A 23,283-nucleotide genomic window follows, 5' to 3' on the forward strand; every position below is an offset into this window, starting at 1 on the left:
TAGTGACTTTTTATGATTTTTTTTTCGTTTCTTAGATCAATCTGTTCATTTAAAATAATGTCAGGATGTTTAATTATATATGTGAAAATTCCTATTTCCTACCAAATATTTAGTAAACTGCCTTTTTTGGCAGTATGTAAGACTGATAGACATTGTGTCATGTCACTGGCCATGTGGTTTTGTTCTTTTATGTGGTGTCCTGTAAATGAAGATAGGTTCATGCCAGTCAAAATCAGATGTTCTTTAATAATTGTTTTTAATATATATATAAATAATGAATCATCCTGACATATTTTAAACAAACAGACTAATCTTTAAAAATTTCACTAGTATTCTTTAGCTACAACTCATATCTTTGTTCTGTTGATAGAGATAATACAAATTAGAAGTACCATCAATGGTATTATTTTAAACAAACAGACTAATCTTTAAAAAATCTTTAAAAATTTCACTAGTATTCTTTAGCTACAACTCATATCTTTGTTCTGTTGATAGAGATAATACAAATTAGAAGTAACATCAATGGTATTTAAAAAATAATTATGTTCACGTGTGCAGTAATTACCACTAGCAACCACATGATAAAAGTATAGTAATCACACCCAATAAATGAGAATTAGCTGAGGAAGGTGTAAATAGTGTCATTCAGAAAATTTTTAAGTGGTTCTCTGCAAATGGACTCTCACTAAATTTTGATAAAACCCAGTATATAAAGTTCTGTCCAATAAACGGCACAACACCATTGATAAATATAGACTTCAGACAGATGTCTGTTGCTGAGGCAGATATTCAAATTTCTGGGTGTGTGCATTGATGAGAAATTGAATTGTAAGAAACACAGTGATGATCTGCTGAAATGTTTAGGTTCAGCAATTTATGCTATTAGAATTATTGCAAATTTTGGTGATACACATCAGTGAATTAACCTACTATGCTTATTTTCGTTCACTGCTTTCATATAGTATCATATTTTGGGGTAGTTCATCTTTAAGAGAAAAAGTATTTATTGCAGAAAAGGATGTAATCAGAATAATAGCTGGAGCCCCCCCAAAAGAGCATCTTGTAGACATTTGTTTAAGGAATTCGAGATATTCACAGTACCTTTGCAATACATATATTCACTTATGAAATTTGTTATTAATAACTTATTCCATTTCAAAAATAATAGCAAAGTGCATAACTACAACACTAAAAGAAAGGATGATCTCCACGATTCTGGGTTAAACGCGACTTTGGCACAGAAAGGAGTGAACTGTGCTGCCACAAAAATCTTTGGTTATTTACCAAATAGCATTAAAAAACAAATTGAAAGATTTTCTGAATGACAATTTCTTCTTCTCAGTAGATGAATTTCTAGATATGATGCAGCAATTAAAAGATTATATTGTGTAATCAAAATGTATGATGAGATAAAAGGGATAAAAGAAATTATTCAGATAGTGAAGGGAGACGAAAATTTAATAGTCATGGATGACTGGAATTCGATAGTAGGAAAAGGAAGAGAAGGAAATGTAGTAAGTGAATACGGATTGGGTGTAAGAAATGAAAGAGGAAGCCGCCTGGTAGAATTTTGCACAGAGCATAACTTAATCATAGCTAACACTTGGTTCAAGAATCATGAAAGAAGGTTGTATACATGGAAGAACCTTGGAGATACTAGAAGGTATCGGATAGATTATATGATGGTAAGACAGAGATTTAGGAACCAGGTTTTAAATTGTAATACAGTAGGTAAAAAGACGAGGGTAACAGAAGAAATATTAAATTTAATTGATGAAAGGAGAAAATATAAAAATGCAGTAAATGAAGCAGGCAAAAAGGAATACAAACGTCCCAAAAATGAGATCGACAGAAAGTGCAAAATGGCTAAGAAGGGATGGCCAGAGGACAAGTGTAGTGATTTAGAGGCTTATCTCACCAGGGGTAAGATAGATACTGCCTATAGGAAAATTAAAGAGACCTTTGGAGATTGAATGAATATCAAGAGCTCAGATTGGAAACCATTTCTAAGCAAAGAAGGGAAAGCAGAAAGGTGGAAGGAGTATATAGAGGGTCTATACAAGGGCAATGTACTTGAGGACAATATTGTGGAAATGGAAGAGGATGTAGATGAAGATGAAATGGGAGATACGATACTGCATGAAGAGTTTGACAGAGCACTGAAAGACCTGAGTCGAAACAAGGCCCCGGGAGTAGACAACATTCCATTAGAACTACTGACAGCTTTGGGAAAGCAGGTGTTGACAGATGTGAAAATTACCGATCTATCAGCTCAATAAGTCACAGCTGCAAAATACTAACACGAATTCTTTACAGACGAATGGAAAAACTGATAGAAGCCGACCTCGGAGAAGATCAGTTTGGATTCCGTAGAAATATTGGAACATGCGAGGCAATACTGACCCTACGACTTATCTTAGAAAATAGATTAAGGAAAGGCAAACCTACATTTCTAGCATTTGTAGACTTGAGAAAGCTTTTGACAATGTTGACTGGAATACTCTCTTTCAAATTCTGAAAGTGGCTGGGGTAAAACACAGGGAGCGAAAGGCTATTTACAATTTGTACAGAAACCAGATGGCAGTTATAAGAGTTGAGGGGCACGAAAGGGGAAGACTTCCTCTATAAATTTTCTTTATGGCAGCAACGGGACCCTGATCCATTAGCTGGATTAAGGTTGTCAGAAGTGTCATCGTGTCATGTAATTTCAGAACATTTTCATTTGGGTGTGATTGTGCATTTCCAGTAACAATACAGCCCTAGCAGGCAGACCCTTCAACATTAACTGTTCTTGCTCCAATGACACAAAGCTATTATGGAACTATGTTTTGAAATATTGTGTGGTCCATCCAGGCTCCTTTCTGGTAAAAAGAATGAACAGGTAAATTGTGCACATCTTTTCCTTTGAAACAGCATGGTGTTTTAGTTTTATTTGCTATACCATGCTTAACTTTGTGATCCCACACCATTGGCACAACACAACACAGTTATCCTTTCCTTGCTTGGTTTATAACCAGTTGCACTATGCACCATATTGAAAACTAGCATCTTTGTTGATAGACACTTCCATAACAAACTACTTTTATCTGTGTTTTATCCCCACTTAACGTTTTTCCTGGACAGCTCCCTTCCGGGTGCCATGGTGCTGTTTAAATCTTGTTAACCAAGACTTCAGTCCCCAAGGTATGAAGAAAAATTGGGCCTCTTGGGCACATATTGGGCCAGATGCTTGTGTGCCCTTTGCTCTTTTCTGTTGAAGCTATTCAGACATGGCTTTATCCAGTTCTGTTTATGTAGACATTTTCATAGCATTTTGCTTTGATATACCTTTAGAAGAGTCAGAACTAGCAGGTTGAATTATTTTGTCTTCATTTTACTGAATGTCACAGATCGTAGTTTCAACTACATTGTAAATCAATGCCAGATTCACATACCAGTACCATCTTCTTTGAGTTCTTGTATGATTTCCAGTTTCTGCTGTATCTTTAACAAAATGTGTTTTCATTTTTCAATCATTTTTCTTAACAAAATGTGTCTTCACTTTTCAAACATTTTTCAGCACTAACAGAAAGCAATGACTGTCTTCTGCAACATTTACAGTCCAGCCTTGCAAAGTCCGTACCACATATTGTTTAAGACAGTGGTATTGTAGCATGAGATATTTGTTCACCCGTGACCACTTCTGGACGGAGAAAAACTTTCAGTACCAAAAGAAGGGGGAGGAATAGGTTGTGGATAATCGAGAGTTTACTGTAGTATGAATAACACACTGTAAGAAATATTTGTCTTCTGTCATAAAAATTCTGCCAATGGTAGGGCGAACGCCCGAAACTTGTCCAATAAAATAAACTACCAACAAAAAGCAACTTACATCAAACGCATTATTAATATGACATTTTTGCTCATTTTCAATAACTTCCCAGTGGCTGTAAAAAGTTTAACTACTCATAAAGTTCAGTTTATGAGGAGTTCAGAGGATTAAAACTACTTTTGCTCCATTGACTAATTTTGTAACAGAACTGGCAGATTGATATAATTACTGATAATATCAGATAGTGCAAGTATTATCTACAGTGCATGTTACAATAGCCTAGGAATTATATACGCAGCTCGGTGTATTCAACATTTACGTTTTTTGTGACGAGTTCTTTTATTATGTTTTAAATGAAAATATTTTTGAGATTTTCTTACTTATTCCACACCCATGAGGACCATTCCACATGACATGTGAGGAAGAAACATTTCAAACTTTGTTTCTGTGTAAATATTTATTGTGTGTTCTTGCTTTCTGACATGTTCTGCATCTTGGAGGATCTCTTCACTGTGGATCTGTTGGAATGTAAATGCTTGTAATCTAATCTAAACTTTGTTTTTAAAAGAATTCGTGCTATTTTCTCTGAGAGTATCTCAACATCTGAAATGTTGTCTTTAATTTTCTTCTTTACTAGAAACAGGTAAATCATCAGGCAGGAGATTGGTTCAGATACCAAAATATGTTACTAGACATGGTCCTATTCGAGGTGGTATGCCGTTGCATTACTCTGACGTTTGAACACAGCCAGTTATTGGGGACTCATAATTTAAGGTGGATTCCGAAAGATGATGCATCTTGACATTTTTCACATTAATAAGCATTGCCAGAGGTGGAAAAAGTGATACATGACAGATGAAGTTCATAAGTCTGACTGAAGGTTGAGCCAGAGGCCTTTGGATACATATTCTATCACTTTGTCACTGGACCATTGAGTCACATTTCTTATTTACCACAAAGCTTAAACCAGAATTTCCTCCCTGTAGTAAAACATATGACTATATCCCATTTGATCTTATACAACTCCAGTATCTATCTTGAGAGCTCTGGAACTTATTTTTTCCAAAATGAAAGGAATTGGAATTGATTGGACTCTTACGGGGAGTTTCTGGTCGAGAGGCATGAAAAATCAAATTTTAGAATTTTTTTTTCTTACAAAGGTTGTTCTAATTAAAACGAAAGTTTTACCACTTTATTAAAGGTACATTTGTGTATGAAAAATGTTTGTATCTCATAACAAATTAAAAATGGCAGCAGCAGCAACCCGAATCAAAGTAAGCACCTCACAGCATGTCCTGATTTGCACAAAGCATTGTACAGACTTGTGGCTATTTCTCAAACTCATAAAAATAGGAAACTCTTAAACTGGAATGAATTTGGGAGCCAGCACCTCAAAAAAGTAAAAATGGCAGCTTTTTGAAAATATGTCCATTTCTTGGGATGCTTTTCTAAGCTCAAATGTTTGAAAAGGTGTTTAAAATTCATCTACAAAGATAGCTCTTGCTAAGGCCCCCTAAATTTAATTATCTTTCACTTCAAAAAATGAAATTAATTGGTTATAAAAGAGGGAAACATTCCACGTGGGAAAAATATATCTAAAAACAAAGATGATGTAACTAACCAAATGAAAGTGCTGGCATGTTGATAGACACACAAACATACACACACAATTCAAGCTTTCACAACCAACGGTTGCTTCATCAGGAAAGAGGGAAGGAGAGGGAAAGACGAAAGGATGTGGGTTTTAAGGGAGAGGATTAGGAGTCATTCCAATCCCGGGAGCGGAAAGACTTACCTTAGGGGGAAAAAAGGACAGGTATGCACTCGCACACACACACATATCCATCCTCACATATACAGACACAAGCAGACATTTGTAAAGGCAAAGAGTTTGGGCAGAGATGTCAGACGAGGCGGAAGTACAGAGGCAAAGATGTTGTTGAATCACAGGTGAGGTATGAGCAGCGGCAACTTGAAATTAGTGGAGGTTGAGGCCTGGTGGGTAACAGGAAGAGAGGATATACTGAAGGGCAAGTTCCCATCTCCGGAGTACTGACAGGTTGGTGTTAGTGGGAAGTATCCAGATAACCCGGACGGTGTAACACTGTGCCAAAATGTGCTGGCCGTGCACCAAGGCATGTTTAGCCACAGGGTGATCCTCATTACCAACAAACACTGTCTGCCTGTGTCCATTCATGCGAATGGACCGTTTGTTGCTGGTCATTCCCACATAGAAAGCTTCACAGTGTAGGCAGGTCAGTTGGTAAATCACGTGGGTGCTTTCACACGTGGCTCTGCCTTTGATCGTGTACACCTTCCGTGTTACAGGACTGGAGTAGGTGGTGGTGGGAGGGTGCATGGGACAGGTTTTAGACCGGGGGCGGTTACAAGGGTAGGAGCCAGAGGGTATGAAAGGTGGTTTGTGGATTTCATAGGGATGAACCAAGAGGTTACGAAGGTTAGGTGGACGGCGGAAAGACACTCTTGGTGGAGTGTGGAGGATTTCATGAAGGATGGATCACATTTCAGGGCAGGATTTGAGGAAGTCGTATCCCTGCTGGAGAGCCACATTCAGAGTCTGATCCAGTCCCGGAAAGTATCCTGTCACAAGTCAGGCACTCAATCTGAAACCACAACACCCTAATTCAGTAGTTAACTTTTCCTCCAAACCTCTCTCCCAATCCGAAACGTCTGTCCTATCCAAAGGCCTCACCTTCAGCCCTACTCCCAGATTCAACCAAATAGCCCTCGTCTAAGATTTACTGTCCTACACTCATACTCTCTGCTGGAAATATCACTTTGTCACGAAGAAAAATGATCCTAATCCTACTCCTAATGATCCAACTCCCCAAGACACTATCCAAATTGAACCCTGCCTGGAACAGTTCCGTCCTCAGTCACAGCGGGACCTACCTTCTCTTCCTCAAAATCACCCTCTACAAACCTTCCAGGAATTTCTCACTTCCAGCCTTGCCTCTCAGTCCTTCTTAAAAAACCTTAATCCAACTCCCAACATCACAACTGCTGAAGCCCAGGCTATCCGTGATCAGAAGGCTGACCGATCCATCGTCATTCTTCCGGCGGACAAGGTTTCCACAACCGTGGTACTTGATCGTCGGGAGTATGTGGCTGAGGAACTGCGTCAGCTTTCAGACAACACTACATACAAAGTTTACCAAGGTAATCCCATTCCTGATGTCCAGGCGGAGCTTCAAGGAATCCTCAGAACCTTAGGCCCCCTACAAAATCTTTCACCTGACTCCATCAACCTCCTGACCCCACCGACACCCCGCACCCCTACCTTCTACCTACTTCCTAAAATTCACAAACCCAATCATCCCGGCCGCCCCATTGTAGCTGGTTACCAAGCCCCCACAGAATGTATCTCTGCCTACGTAGATCAACACCTTCAACCCATTACATACAGTCTCCCATCCTTCATCAAAGACACCAACCACTTTCTCGAATGCCTGGAATCCTTACTCAATCTGTTACCCCCGGAAACCATCCTTGTAACCATTGATGCCACTTCCTTATACACAAATATTCCGCACGTCCAGGGCCTTGCTGCGATGGAGCACTTCCTTTCACGTCGATTGCCTGCCACCCTACCTAAAACCTCTTTCCTCATTACCTTAGCCAGCTTCATCCTGACCCACAACTTCTTCACTTTCGAAGGCCAGACATACCAACAATTAAAGGGAACAGCCATGGGTACCAGGATGGCCCCCTTGTACGCCAACCTATTTATGGGTCACTTGAGGAAGCCTTCTTGGTTACCCAGGCCTGCCAACCCAAAGTTTGGTTCAGATTTATTGATGACATCTTCATGGTCTGAACTCACAGTGAAGAAGAACTCCAGAATTTCCTCTCCAACCTCAACTCCTTTGGTTCCATCAGATTCACATGGTCCTACTCCAAATCCCATGCCACTTTCCTTGACTTTGACCTCCATCTGTCCAATGGTCAGCTTCACACATCCGTCCACATCAAACCCACCAACAAGGTACAGTACCTCCATTATGACAGCTGCCACCCATTCCGCATCAAATGGTCCCTTCCCTACAGCCTAGATCTTTGTGGCAAACGAATCTGCTCCAGTCCGGAATCCCTGAACCATTACACCAACAACCTGAAAACAGCTTTCGCATCCCGTAACTACCCTGCCGACCTGGTACAGAAGCAAATAACCAGAGCCACTTCCTCATCCCCTCAAACCCAGAACCTCCCACAGAAGAATCCCAAAAGTGCCCCACTTGTGACAGGATACTTTCCGGGACTGATCAGACTCTGAATGTGGCTCTCCAGCAGGGATACGACTTCCTCAAATCCTGCCCTGAAATGAGATCCATCCTTCATGAAATCCTCCACACTCCACCAAGAGTGTCTTTCCTCCATCCACCTAACCTTCATAACCTGTTAGTTCATCCCTATGAAATCCCCAAACCACCTTCCCTACCCTCTGGCTCCTACCCTTGTAACCGCCCCCGGTCTAAAACCTGTCCCATGCACCCTCCCACCACCACCTACTCCAGTCCTGTAACACGGAAGGTGTACACGATCAAAGGCAGAGCAAGCCACGTGTGAAAGCACCCACGTAATTTACCAACTGACCTGCCTACACTGTGAAGCTTTCTATGTGGGAATGACCAGCAACAAATGGTCCATTCGCATGAATGGACACAGGCAGACAGTGTTTGTTGGTAATGAGGATCACCCTGTGGCTAAACATGCCTTGGTGCACGGCCAGCACATCTTGGCACAGTGTTACACCGTCCGGGTTATCTGGATACTTCCCAATAATACCAAACTGTCAGTACTCCGGAGATGGGAACTTGCCCTTCAGTATATCCTCTCTTCCCGTTACCCACCAGGCCTCAACCTCTGCTAATTTCAAGTTGCCGCCACTCATACGTCACCTGTCATTCAACAACATCTTTGCCTCTGTACTTCTGCCTCGACTGACGTCTCTGCCCAAACTCTTTGCCTTTACAAATGTCTGCTTGTGTCTGTTTGTGTGCGTGCGTGCGTGCGTTCACTCCCGGGATTGGAATGACTCCTTACCCTCTCCCTTAAAACCCACATCCTTTCGTCGTTCCCTCTCCTTCCCTCTTTCCTGATGAAGCAACCGTTGGTTGTGAAAGCTTGAATTGTGTGTGTATGTTTGTGTTTGTTTGTGTGTCTATCAACATGCCAGCGCTTTCGTTTGGTAAGTTACATCATCTTTGTTTTTAGATATAAATTACTTGGTTAATCTGTTAAGGCTCTAGACCACTTCATGCACTGAAAAATGTTGGGAGAAAAATGCTTTTAAACTTTGCAGTAACAAAAGAAGCATTGTTTCGTAACTTAAGGTTAATCTGCAATTCCAGGGCCATAGCAGCATCCTTCCTCTTCCTCAAACATGCTACGGTTCAGAATTTGGTACTGTACTTTACCAGTCCAGGTTCTTTTAACAGACTGAGACATTCCATGCTCTGCAGTAGCCATGTGTTTCATGTTAGATAACACCATGAAGTTTTTACTGTTCATCCCTATGACAATTCCTGATGCGTTCGTGGTCTTCAGAATATATGAACAAGTAACCGTCATTGAATGTACCTGCAACTATATATGCTCCTGTTTCAACAGTTTTTACCCCACAGTGAAGAGGTTTCGGTACAAATTTCAAAATGCATGCATCAAAGCTCTCATCATATTGCATGTGGTATCAGCACATGTTTTAAGCAAATCTTCATCGTACAAGAATTCATACACTGGTCAAAACGTTTCTTGAACTAATTTATCGAGCACCTGCAGCTGCCTATATTACGGTCAGTGCACAGTTCCATTCATCATGCTATAAGTTGTAAAGTACTTTCACAGTCAAAAAATCTTTTTGCAGCCACAATCCATATACACCACAAATGAAATTATGTAAAACATATAAAGATTCCATTTTTTATCAGCCTCAACAAGAACCTCCCCTGAAGATCCATATTGTCTACTTAACCAAACTTTGTGTGGCAAGGTTTGGGCTCAGAAGTAAATGAGCATACCTCACACTGTGAAACCATTGCCCGAGTCTTCCAAGCTATGTCAGCCAGTAAACTTTAACCGGGGCAAGATTAACAATGTCCCCGGAACTTGCATGTGGCAGTATGGCCTCAGTTAACCCTACCCTTGATGTAATGGTCTCCAAACACACAAGGCAAGACATGAGAATAGTACAATATTTTGACAAGTGTGCTCGCAGCAGTCTCAGCCCACATGTGAATGCTTCTGACACTCACAGCCTGGGATCAACTCAACTATTTTGCATGGTAACCATGTTTTAACAGGGATATCAGGTCTTCAGTCAATATCGTCTCTTAGCAGCCACTCTTTGTGTCCTTCTTAACCCATCAGCACCGGAATTAATTTTTTCGTGATTTTTTTTTAAATTGCGTTATTATGAATGTAAAAGGCATAAATTACACAACAGAGTTGTTTTGACAAAAGTCATTACCACCATTAGCGAGATATTTGATGTTTCCATATGGCAACGCTAGGCGCTTTCACTACTTAAATTTATATGGATTACAACTTCAACTAAAATAAGTAGGTTATTGAAATTTCTTATTACATATACAAGTTTTGTGCAAATTTATTATTCAGTCTTCATCATACAATTGATACTTTATGACACAGTACAATTAATAATCAAAAATCAAACCTTGAACTCAGCATTATTTTACATGAAATGGAATAAACAGTCGGTACACAATCCCACATTACACTTTGAACACATTGTTCTCAGAATAGATTTACAGTCCTTGTGTGCACACCTTTTCTTCTTCTTTCCTTCTGTGTGCTGGACGAGGTAGTCAGTCTTATCAAACCTAACTGAATCTGATAATGGGGCTGTCAGAACATGCCCTTGATGCAGATGGTCTCCCGGCTCCTTTTGGTAAAGCTTGGTGTCCTTGCAAGTACACTGTTGCTACTTCTCTCTTGAAATCAAGAGCTGAGAAATAGTTTGGTTTCTTACCTCAGATACAGATGGCTCTGGTATATTTGGATGTTGTGTAGCTGTTTCAGGTACAATTGGATCATGTGCAGTACGCATTGATGGTGCCGGTGGATTACAGTGCTCATAATCAACACCGATCCTTTCATTATTTGGCATCCTTATTTCAGCATTAGCTCGTAGTTGACGAGAGGGCAGGTTGTCTAATAATCTGTAAAAATAAGAAATGAAATAGCAAATCATAATAAAGTCGGCATCAGTATACAAACAATTACAAACCAATGATAGGCATACTTACCTACCAGCATGTTAATTTCCCGAAGCTTCATCTGTGTCTACATTCGGATCTGGGGCCTCAACAAACACATCACCTTCAATATCGTCATTATAAAGAATCTCCAGTGCCTCGGCAAGTGAGAAACCTCTTCCAGAACAAAAAAGAGAAAATTTGTCTTTTTACTGAGTACAAGCGCCTAGCATTGCCATATGGCAACACCAACATTCAAACGGCCTAAATGTACGTAATTTATTTCACAGAAAGCAGTAACATCCAAAGAATATATATTTGTGTATTTAAAGCACAACCATACTGTTGTTCTTGTTGTGGTCCTCAGTCCTGAGACTGGTTTGATGCAGCTCTCCATGCTACTCTATCCTGTGTAAGCTTCTTCATCTCCCAGTACCTACTGCAACCTACATCCTTCTGAATCTGCTTAGTGTATTGATCTCTTGGTCTCCCTCTACGATTTTTACCCTCCACGCTGCCCTCCATTGCTAAATTTGTGATCCCTTGATGCCTCAAAACATGTCCTACCAACCGATCCCTTCTTCTAGTCAAGTTGTGCCACAAACTTCTCTTCTCCCCAATCCTATTCAATACCTCCTCATTAGTTACGTGATCTACCCACCTCATCTTCAGCATTCTTCTGTAGCACCACATTTCGAAAGCTTCTATTCTCTTATTGTCCAAACTGGTTATCGTCCATGTTTCACTTCCATACATGGCTACACTCCATACAAATACTTTCAGAAACGACTTCCTGACACTTAAACCTATACTAGATGTTAACAAATTTCTCTTCTTCAGAAACGATTTCCTTGCCTTTGCCAGTCTACATTTTATATCCTCCCTACTTCGACCATCATCAGTTATTTTGCTTCCCAAATAGCAAAATTCCTTTACTACTTTAAGTGACTCATTTCCTAATCTAATCCCCTCAGCATCACCCGATTTAATTTGACTACATTCCATTATCCTCGTTTTGCTTTTGTTGATGTTCATCTTATATCCTCCTTTCAAGACACTGTCCATTCCGTTCAACTGCTCTTTCAAGTCCATTGGTGTCTCTGACAGAATTACAATGTCATCGGCGAACCTCAAAGTTTTTACTTCTTCTCCATGAATTTTAATACCTACTCCGAATTTTTCTTTTGTTTCCTTTACTCCTTGCTCAATATACAGATTGAATAACATCGGGGAGAGGCTACATCCCTGTCTCACTCCTTTCCCAACCACTGCTTCCCTTTCATGCCCCTCGACTCTTATAACTGCCATCTGGTTTCTGTACAAATTGTAAATAGCCTTTCGCTCCTTGTATTTTACCCCTGCCACCTTCAGAATTTGAAAGAGAGTATTCTAGTTAACGTTGTCAAAAGCTTTCTCTAAGTCTACAAATGCTAGAAACGTAGGTTTGCCTTTTCTTAATCTTTCTTCTAAGATAAGTCGTAAGGTTAATATTGCCTCACGTGTTCCAACATTTCTACGGAATCCAAACTGATCTTCCCCGAGGTCCGCTTCTACCAGTTTTTCCATTCGTCTGTAAAGAATTCACGTTAGTATTTTGCATTCGTGATTTATTAAACTGATAGTTCGGTAATTTTCACATCTGTCAACACCTGCTTTCTTTGGGATTGGAATTATTATATTCTTCTTGAAGTCTGTGGGTATTTCGCCTGTCTCATACATCTTGCTCACCAGATGGTAGAGTTTTGTCATGACTGGCTCTCCCAAGGCCATCAGTAGTTCTAATGGAATGTTGTCTACTCCCGGGGCCTTGTTTCGACTCAGGCCTTTCAGTGCTCTGTCAAACTCTTCACGCAGTATCTTATCTCCCATTTCATCTTCATCTACATCCTCTTCCATTTCCATAATATTGTCCTCAAGTACATCGCCCTTGTATAAACCCTCTATATACTCCTTCCACCTTTCTGCCTTCCCTTCTTTGCTTAGAACTGGGTTGCCATCTGAGCTCTTGATATTCATACAAGTGGTTCTCTTTTCTCCAAAGGTCTCTTTAATTTTCCTGTAGGCAGTATCTATCTTACCCCTAGTGAGACAAGCCTCTACATCCTTACATTTGTCCTCTAGCCATGCCTGCTTAGCCATTTTGCACTTCCTGTCGATCTCATTTTTGAGACGTTTGTATTCCTTTTTGCCTGCTTCATTTACTGCATTTTTATATTTTCTCCTTTCATCAATTAAATTCAATATTTCTTCTGTTACCCAAGGATTTCTATTAGCCCTCATCTTTTTACCTACTTGATCATCTGCTGCCTTCACTACTTCATCCCTCAGAGCTACCCATTCTTCTTCTACTGTATTTCTTTCCCCCATTCCTGTCAATTGTTCCCTTATGCTCTCCCTGAAACTCTGTACAACCTCTGGTTCTGTCAGTTTATCCAGGTCCCATCTCCTTAAATTCCCACCTTTTTGCAGTTTCTTCAGTTTCAATCTGCAGTTCATAACCAATAGATTGTGGTCAGAATCCACATCTGCCCCTGGAAATGTCTTACAATTTATAACCTGGTTCCTAAATCTCTGTCTTACCATTATATAATCTATCTGATACCTTTTAGTATCTCCAGGATTCTTCCAGGTATACAACCTTCTTTTATGATTCTTGAACCAAGTGTTAGCTATGATTAAGTTATGCTCTGTGCAAAATTCTACAAGGCGGCTTCCTCTTTCATTTCCTCACCCCAATCCATATTCACCTACTATGTTTCCTTCTCTCCCTTTTCCTACTGACGAATTCCAGTCACCCATGACTATTAAATTTTCGTCTCCCTTCACTACCTGAATAATTGCTTTTATCTCGTCATACATTTCATCAATTTCTTCATCATCTGCAGAGCTAGTTGGCATATAAACTTGTACTACTGTAGTAGGCATGGGCTTTGTGTCTATCTTGGCCACAATAATGCGTTCACTATGCTGTTTGTAGTAGCTAACCCGCACTCCTATTTTTTTATTCATTATTAAACCTACGCCTGCATTACCCCTATTTGATTTTGTATTTATAACCCTGTAATCACCTGACCAAATGTCTTGTTCCTCCTGCCACCGAACTTCACTAATTCCCACTATATCTAACTTTAACCTATCCATTTCCCTTTTTAAATTTTCTAACCTACCTGCCCGATTAAGGGATCTGACATTCCATGCTCCGATCCGTAGAATGTCAGTTTTCTTTCTCCTGATAACGATGTCCTCTTGAGTAGTCCCCGCCCGGAGATCCGAATGGGGGACTATTTTACAACCATACTAAAAAAACCAAATTATATATCGTAAGTTACTGTGTAAAACATACTTACTCGAACTTATACTCCATTTTTCTTCGTCATTCAGCAAACGACGACTTCCAACACTGCTTACGCTGCAGAATTGAAATGTATTGTTAAAACTGTTGCATTGTAGTGATCTTTACAGTCTTGCAGAACAGAATCCAGTGTTGCCAACAAATTTCGCTTCATTGATGTTGTGGAATCAACGATTTTAAAAAAATGTTAGAAACATTGCCGTATGGCAACGCACGGCGCTAATGGGTTAATGCATGTACCCCAGAGTGTGGCAGTCATTAACTCACTGTGTTGTCTGCAGTGATTTTCAAATCCCTACCCACTTAAGGCAAATGCTGGGATGACTCCTTGGTAGAATATGGTCAGTTTCCTTCCCCTTTTAGATTATCAGCTCCATTTCTAAAAATCTCGTCAGTTGAAATTAAACCCAGGCTTTCTCCCTTCCAAACGTAGGCTTCACCTGAAAGTTCAGCTTGTTAGTAGTCTCTGTGTGTTTGTCTGCTGTTCTTGGTCTCTTGTTCTTATGTTCATGGTCTTGGCATTTATGTTGATTTATTGTTACAGTAACATGCTCTAATGAGCACATTTACCATCTAACTATCATTTTAATAGAGCTCTCCATTGATTTTGGTTTAATTTCTGATGATAAACGTGTAATCTTTTATCAAACGAAAAAGCCAAGGATGTGAGAGTGCAAATGGGCAGCATATAAGGGGGTACCCAAAATACCAGAATTATTTTTTAAAAGCTGTATATTTTCAAATAGTTTACAAAATAACATTATCTCCTTCAAAATACTCTCCATTACGACTAACACATTTGCCCCACTGCAACTCATTGCTAGTTCAGTGCCGCCTGCATCGTCGACCTGGCTTGTTCTGTTCATGTGCAGTAATAGTTTTTGTTAGTGCTGTTCTGTTCTTGTTTCATTTTTTATGATGGCAAGTTTTAGTGAACAATGCGTAGCTGTGACATTTTCTTTTTTACTTGGTAAAAATGCTGCTGAAACTGTTTTAATGTTGAAAGCTTACCAGGATGACGCAATGGGAAAAACTCAAGTGTACGAGTGGTTTGCTCAATTTCAAAAGGCGACGTGTCTATTGTTGACAAACCTTGTTCTGGACATCCATCAACTGCCCTAATTGACGAAAATATTGAAACAATTCCAGTGCTTTTGTTCATAGTTTGTTGACAGGCAACTGATCAACTGTCAGAGGTTAGTGTGTTATCTTGGAGCACAGTTTGGCCTGATTTGTGGCAGACACAAATGGTGGATCTTCCACCATGACAATGCACCTGCACACGTACAGCCATCTCTATTAGACAGTTTTTGGCTAAAAATGGCATGGTTCCGCTGCCTCACGCACCTTACTCACCTGAGCTGGCTCCGTGTTACTTTTTATTATTTACACACATGAAAAGGGGCATGAAAGGACACTGATTTGACAACATTGAAGAACTAAAGAAAAAAAAACAAAGAAGGAGCTGTCAGCCATTTTTAAAGATGACTACAAAAAATGTTTTGAACAGTGAAAGAAATGATATGCAAATATCTCAATCTTTACAGCACTTTTCACATCTGAATCAAGTGCAAATGAAAAAAAAAATCACTGTTACATGTACAAATAAGCACCCTTAGTTTTTTTTTATTTCATTGGAAATTTAATGTTAAAAGTAACATATGATTGTTTCAGGACCTACCTTTGGTTTGATGATAAGGGTAAGAAAGCGCGAGTTGCCGCGCCACAGTATATAGATTATGTGATGACATTTACCCAGAAGACTATCAGTGATGAGACAATATTTCCTACAAAATATGGTATGTTGTCTTTGTTTTTCTATTTCAAGAATAATGTAATTGGATAGATAAAAAGTCTACTCACCAAGCTGTGTCCATCCAATTACATTATATTGTCAGAAATTTATTGTTTTCATTGTTGTATTTAAAGAATAAGATTCAAATAACATTAATGTCACAATTATAAATGGCTCCTGACACACACACACACACACACACACACACACACACACACACACACGCGCACACATACACTTACACACTTATTTACTTACTTACTTAACTTAACTTAACTTACTTACTTTTGGTACCAGAGCTATCTTCTCCTGGCAAAAGAGAGAAAAAGGTTGAAGTAGATAGTAGTTATTAAGGAAAGTTCTGTAGGACATCCTCTCAAGGTTTTCGAAAGAAGACAGTAGGAAAGGAAACTCAATATTTTACCCTTACTTAATAAGTCTCTTTTGATATTAAATTGAAAGCCATTGCTTTTGTGACTTCCTGTTCATACCTGCCTCTTCCACCACTAAGTAAATAGAACTATTTCTATCAATGTTTGACTGTAGAGAATTTGATATGCAATCTTGTTGTTATGTTAATAGCAGAAGCTTTCTAATTATATATTGATGATGGTTATATTGTTCACAGGAAATGAATTTCCCAGTTCATTTGAATCTATTGTTCGAAAAATCCTGAGGTTATTGTTCCATGTTTTGGCACATCTATATCACTGTCACTTCAAGGAAGTGGTTCTACTAAATTTACATGCACACCTGAACTGTGTATTTGCCCATCTGACATTATTGAATGAACGCTTTCAACTTATAGAAGTGAAGGAGACAGAAATTCTGCAAGACCTAGTGCTTGCATTAAAAGTTCACTCGGACGCTCCAGAAACGAGCACCAATGGTGAAGATGGTATCCGTGGTAATTCGGACAGTAAACAAAGTAGTGGTGATGCCACAAGTCAGTCACTTTCTGCTGGTGAAACAACACCAATGACAGCAAATAATATAGGGACTGAAAATGAGCAGGATACTGAATCAGGAACAGGGATACCAAGCAGTTCAAAGTCGGATCTGTTGACTTCTGTGTCGGAGAAAGAGGCTAAGAAAGAAGAGTCTACAAAAAATCATGATGGTGTACAGGACGTGTCTCACTAGCTGAAATGAGAAGTGTGTTGTTAAAGTTTGGTGTTTCCAACAAGGTGAGGAGTAAGCATTTACTGTGTAGATTGAGTTAACTAGACATAGATTATAGCCAAATGAGCCAGAAGAAATAGAGCAGTTATGCAAGATGGAAGGAAGCCTTTAAAACCGTCCCATGGATCATTTGCTAGGAATTTAATGTGACAGGCTTTCTCCAACCCTGTGAGAAATATTGTGATTTGTTGTTTGAATACACTTTTTTTATTCCAGTTGATAAAAGAATGTTTGTGAATATTTTTGTTCTGTTAATTGCAGTTTGGTACCATATAGGTTGTGACTGCTAGTTATTTAAAAGCATTGTGTTAGTATTATTTTCGGGTGTGTGTTGATGAAGTGCAATTTTGGGTTGTCTATTTTACCATTGTAATATAATGTAACAACAGATTTTGTAAGTTGTGCATTTTGCCATTATTATGCACCTACTATGTTAATTGTAAATACAAATTTATTGGTTTTGTCATAATTTTCATATAAATTCCACTCTTTTCTTCAGAAAAGAAATTATGCAGACTGCTGAAATGGCTCTCCCTGTCGACATGATAGGGGTTTAGAATGATGTGTTTCGTATGTAATTGTGCAATTTTAATCATCAAAATATTGTTAAACATATTTTGTTAATGGCGCAGTTTTATCCTTGCTTATGTGTTATACCAAAGCTACGGAAGTTAAAAAGGAAAAAAGAAAAAAAAAAAAAATCTGAATATTTTTGTATGTTGCTAAGTGTTGTTAAAATGTCAGCAAACCTACCATCTTGCAATTATGTGACAAGTAGGTCTTAAAATTAAAATATCACATACTTGCTATTGAAATCCACTCCTTTAAGAACAAAACATTGTTATAGACTAGTTCGTAAAACAAGCAATTAAATATATAAATATATATTATGTGTGTATATATCACTCACAATAATGTTGTACACTGTTACGCAAGTATTTATATTATACAGAAATGCTTACTTATTGCCTTGTTAATGTTACTATAATTGTTATATAATATAAGAATATGAAGAGAGAAAGTAACTTATATAGAAGAATATGTTATCTACAGTTTCCTTAAAATAATGCCTGGCCCTTGTTTACATGAAAGTATGCATGCATTGAATATTGAATGTTAGTGGAGGAAAGATTTTAATTGTGCCATTGGTAAGCCAAAACACAAAAAGCAACTACAAGCATTATTTCATTAAATTTCCCTCTGACCTCTTTGGGGTTCCTAGTGGCGTCATACTTAAATCACTAGTTTCCCGTGATTTAATTGGATATCTTTCATTATTAAATAAACTGTGAATTTGATGTCTGTGTTTATTTTAAGGGGCCTTCTGTTGGAAGTTTGATGTATTTTCACTAATCCATACATTTTCACTTGCCAGCTATTACTTTCCACATAGCAAACATTCACTGAAGGTTTTTTTTTATATGTTTTAACATTTACCTCTGCTTCTGAAGTTTGAGTGTGTCTAAAATTGATAATTTTCATCTTTTTGTAAGACGTAAAAGATTGAGTTATCGGTTTGTAGCACGTTTAGTGCATAGTTGGGAATATTATCGAACGAAGATTGATATATTACTGCTGGAATTATAAGCTCTGTTCATTGAATTGTAAAATTGTAGTCTCACTTGCATTTGCCCTGTATGCAGTTTAAAGGTGGTTTTTTTTTTTTTTGAAAATAAAAAGGGAAAGCTAAGAGTAACGTGTTAATCCTGTTTATTGTGCAGCATACATGTTGTGTGCTTTGTTTGAGATCCATATAGCAGGAAGATCCACATAGTTCTGCTTTTTATCGCTACAGCACAAGATCCACATATTTATGTTCTGTTAAACAAATCTGTGTCAGAACAGTAATGCTGTAGCTGTATTCCATACTCTGTAAACTATCAGTGGGTGTAAGCTAAACTTTATTGACAAACATCATATAATTTACAACCTAGTTACGATGTTGTTTTAAAAGACTGGACTAAGTTGCTTCTCTTATCGTCTTCTTCTGCCAGGTTTGGTTGATTAATTCTGAACCCTCATGGCCTGCCTGTTATAATTTGTTGATGCAGACCTTCTACTTTAATAGCTAATGTTCTCTCATTTCATGCATTTACTTGCACTCATTTCAGTTTGTGATAAAAACTGTAGTAGCATATGTGCATTAATTTTTGCACCTAAGTCTCTCGGTGTGTCATTTCATGATCTGATTGCCGTCTTTTCCTCATAAATTTGTGTTTCAAATGGGAATGATGTGCCTCAGGGTAAACATTGGTGTCGTGAAGCTCTTGCCTTCTTTCCAGATATCACTTAAGTAGACTTTGTACTATATTCCTGAGATAATTTTTGCTTCATCAGGATGGTTGGGCTCAAAAGCCATGTATGTACTTGCATTTACACTTACAGTCTGTCCACATCCACCAGGTATGTCATTTCAGAGTAGATTTAGTAATGTTGGTGAATAGAAGTATATGAAACTGATTTTGACTTTGGGGAAAAATATTCTTAAAAACACCGCAGTTCACATTTTGATTATCTCTCTTAGTTGCCACAGTTACAGTTTGATTATTTCTCTTAATTGCCCCATTGCAGGATGGCATTCAACCAAGAAATTGTATGTCCTTCTTTAAACAAATTTTTAATATAATTTGTTATATCTCTGTGTTTGTGCAGTGTACTTTTTGATTTTTTAAAGAAATCATTTTCCATGGCTCACCAGTCAAAATAATTTTAAATGGACAGTTGGAAGGAGCAACTATTTCAGTTTTCTTCAGGTAATACCTGCTTGTGTACTCACTTAAAGATAAAGTAACATGTATTGGTGGAGATTATGTCCAAAATTTAAACTTGTAAGTTGCAATTTTATCTGTAACATTTTTTATCACTTCTATTTTTGGGCATTATTTAATGGAATCACTTTGAATAGGTTTCATTTTAACTGTTATAAATGGGAACTATAGAATCTGGTGACACACTCCATTTGATTGTTTCGTCACTGCTTTCTGTTATAAGAGATTATTTTTTGCTTTGTAATCACCATGATAACACAGGTTTTTATTATTTTGGCAGTTCATATTCCTAGAAATGCAGTTGAATAGTGTAATTTGATTCTACTGCCAATGTGGTCTGGATGCTGAAATTATATATAGGTAGTATAGATACAGAAAGATATTCCTTGTGTCCATACTGATGGCAAGATACCTATTATAGTTTTGGGTAGCATAGTACTTACTTGTGTCTGATGTTTGTAAATGCAGCAGAACATTGTGGTTATCACATTTTACTAGCAAAGGCAACAAATTTCAACTTTCGTAGTTCCTAGACTGTTTGTTCAGAATATCGGGTCCTTGTTCTTTGATTTTGCATGACTCCTGTATTGTCAGACTTCATATTACCCTTGCCTTCTACCTGCTTGCTTCTTCTTAATAAGTTTGGTCTGTTGTATACCTTCCAGTAGTAAATATTGATGATTAGGTTATATTAATCATCATTGTTGGAATTGAGAACAACTGCTTACTAGGGTCAATTGTAAAAATGTAGCTTCAAAATTCACCTTATCTGAGAAAACATTTTTGTTAGATTGCAGTTAACTGTGTGTAACTGCAGTTGAATCACTATGTAATTTAAAAATTTTACTGCAAGGATTTTGCCAAAATAAGTAAGCAGGGTAAAGTGTCTGCCATGTGATTACAGTAGTGTTACATTGAAAAGTAATTTACATTATTCAAGAGATAATCTTTTGATCCTCACGGGAAAAAATAATCTTTTGGTAGATGCTTCTGGACAATTAACCAAATGTTGAGTTTCATTTCATTTTTAATGTTGTTTTTACATTAGATGAGATGTGAGAGCAGTGTGACAGTAGCAGAAGTGACAAAATATTTATAAATGATTTGCTTGTAGTTAGTAATATAATTGAAGTTTGTTGACACAATTCTGCACTTTTGGAACTGAGTTACTGTTAAGAAACAGTAGTAATGATAGTCTTTCTGAAAGATCTTTCCTTCACTGAACAAGTCGCAAATGCAGAAAATACTTTCATGTTGCAGCCAGTTCACTTCCTGTCTAGGCCTTCCCTGTTCCAGCATGGCAAATTGTACCTGTTAGACAGACTGAGCACATTATAAGTATTTGTGATTTCTTAAGTTGTTTGTGGTTTTTTGTTCCTTTCATTTCTGATGGAAAGAAGAGTAGATCTTTGCAAACCATGTCACATTTGAAACGTGTAAAAGTTCATTACTCAAGATGTGTCAAAGTGGGGGTTTTTATTGATTTTTAAGTGGATTAGTTCTACCTCCTAAAATGTATTCTCATACCATCATTTCAGTTTGTGATAAATATTGAGGGGAGGGGGTGGAAACAGTATTTAATGATTTTCATTTTCTTTTCAGAAAATCATCTTATATCACTTATCCTACAGAACACAGCTTTTGTTAATCGAAAGAATTAAATAATTTATTTTTGTATAATGTAAAATGGTGAGTCACAGACTGGCCACTTATTATACATGGCAAATAAAAGTGCATTACCTCAACAGCGGGTAAATGTTTATGCAGATCTTCTGTACTGTAAGAATGCATTGAGTGTTCTGCTTTGCCATGTTTTCCCTAATCTTAAATGAATATATTTTAAGTGAATCTTAGTAAGTATGTAGCAGGCTGTGGAACTAAGTTACATTTTTTTAGTTTTGTTTGTATTTCACTGTGTAGTGTTGTTAATTGATGTATGATATGTTGATTTGAGTACTTCATGTTTAAAAAAAGATGAGTCAAAAAATGACAATTGTGGTTTATTTCTTAATTTTCTTCCTGTGTAGGAATTGTGTGTTTACTCTTTTATTTCTGCAAATTAACATATAAGTATTTGTCTGTACTTCCATCTGCATGATGCAGTAATTTATTGCTGTATGATCAATTTCAAATCATGAATTTTTACTGACTAGTAGCAATGTCTGTGTCATGCCCAGAAGTGCTAATAGAACTAGATTGGTCTGTTTGCACTAAAAGTGCCCATTTGAGTACAGAGAAACCAAAAATTTTAGAATGAGAAATAAGATGTTAAATACTTGTATTTTCTGATTACTGTTGGGCATGAAGTGCTTACAGTGCGTAATATTGTAACTGTAAAAGGCTTGTAGTGAATTACCTCCATTTAATGTTGATGCTAGATCAGAAGCAGCAACTTTTTGTAGGTTTTTTCACTCTACAAAATTCAATGCAGCTTTCAAGAGGTATTTTTTTATGTGTATATATATAACTACATCAGTTTCCACTGTTTTCTCAATTGCTGAAGTAATTAAGTAACGAAAGCTCTGTTGAATACTGCCTAGTTTTACTTCAGCAGTGAACATTCTGAAATATAAAAATGATTGTCATAAATCTTTAAGCACTCTGTTTACATTTTATACTGACTTTTTTATTTTGTACTACACAAAATTCAGCACCATAAAATTAATATCTTGTTAGTACTTCACTGATCATTGTGATAGTACTTTTGGTGAAACTTCATTCATTTCTCCCTTGTTGTTATAGTGTTCTAGTGCAGTTGACGTCCTACCATTTCTATGAAATGTTATATGTGTATATTCTTTCCTCCAGTTTCTCTGTACAGTGTACTATGCTTTGCATGTTAAGTTTCAGTCTTTTGTTCTGTATCTACTGTAATTATTAGTTATACTTCCTGTAATAAAATGTTGCTTTCACAGACTATTTGTCTGATCTACAGATAACCATATCCAGGAAAAACACATTCTTTCACTTTGCAAAGAATGCAAAACATTCAAGCAAAATGACACACAACTTGTCTTTCTGCAGTGTAAACGTTCTAGTGTGCAACAACTCTACTGGAAGTAATTTTGAAGTATTGTGTAAGCAGTTTCTTTAGTTCATATACATTGCCTAAAGCACTGCTTTGATGCTGTAAAAAAACA

The 23,283-nt window shown here is 37.7% G+C and overlaps 1 protein-coding gene across 3 annotated transcripts in view; it reads left to right on the forward strand.

Moving 5' to 3' along the window:
- Positions 1-23,059, forward strand: part of LOC126251939 (MOB kinase activator-like 2) — a 372,304-nt gene extending 349,245 nt beyond the window's left edge. For all 3 annotated transcript variants that reach the window (XM_049952694.1, XM_049952693.1, XM_049952692.1), the window contains exons 4-5: positions 16,073-16,197; positions 16,822-23,059. In XM_049952694.1, coding sequence (XP_049808651.1) covers positions 16,073-16,197; positions 16,822-17,336 — 640 coding nt within the window. In that variant the 3' untranslated portion in view covers positions 17,337-23,059. The remainder of the gene's footprint in view (positions 1-16,072; positions 16,198-16,821) is intronic.
- Positions 23,060-23,283: the final 224 nt, after the last annotated feature.

The sequence above is a fragment of the Schistocerca nitens genome, chromosome 4 (assembly GCF_023898315.1).
Source record: "Schistocerca nitens isolate TAMUIC-IGC-003100 chromosome 4, iqSchNite1.1, whole genome shotgun sequence".
Classification (NCBI taxonomy): Eukaryota; Metazoa; Arthropoda; class Insecta; order Orthoptera; family Acrididae; genus Schistocerca; species Schistocerca nitens.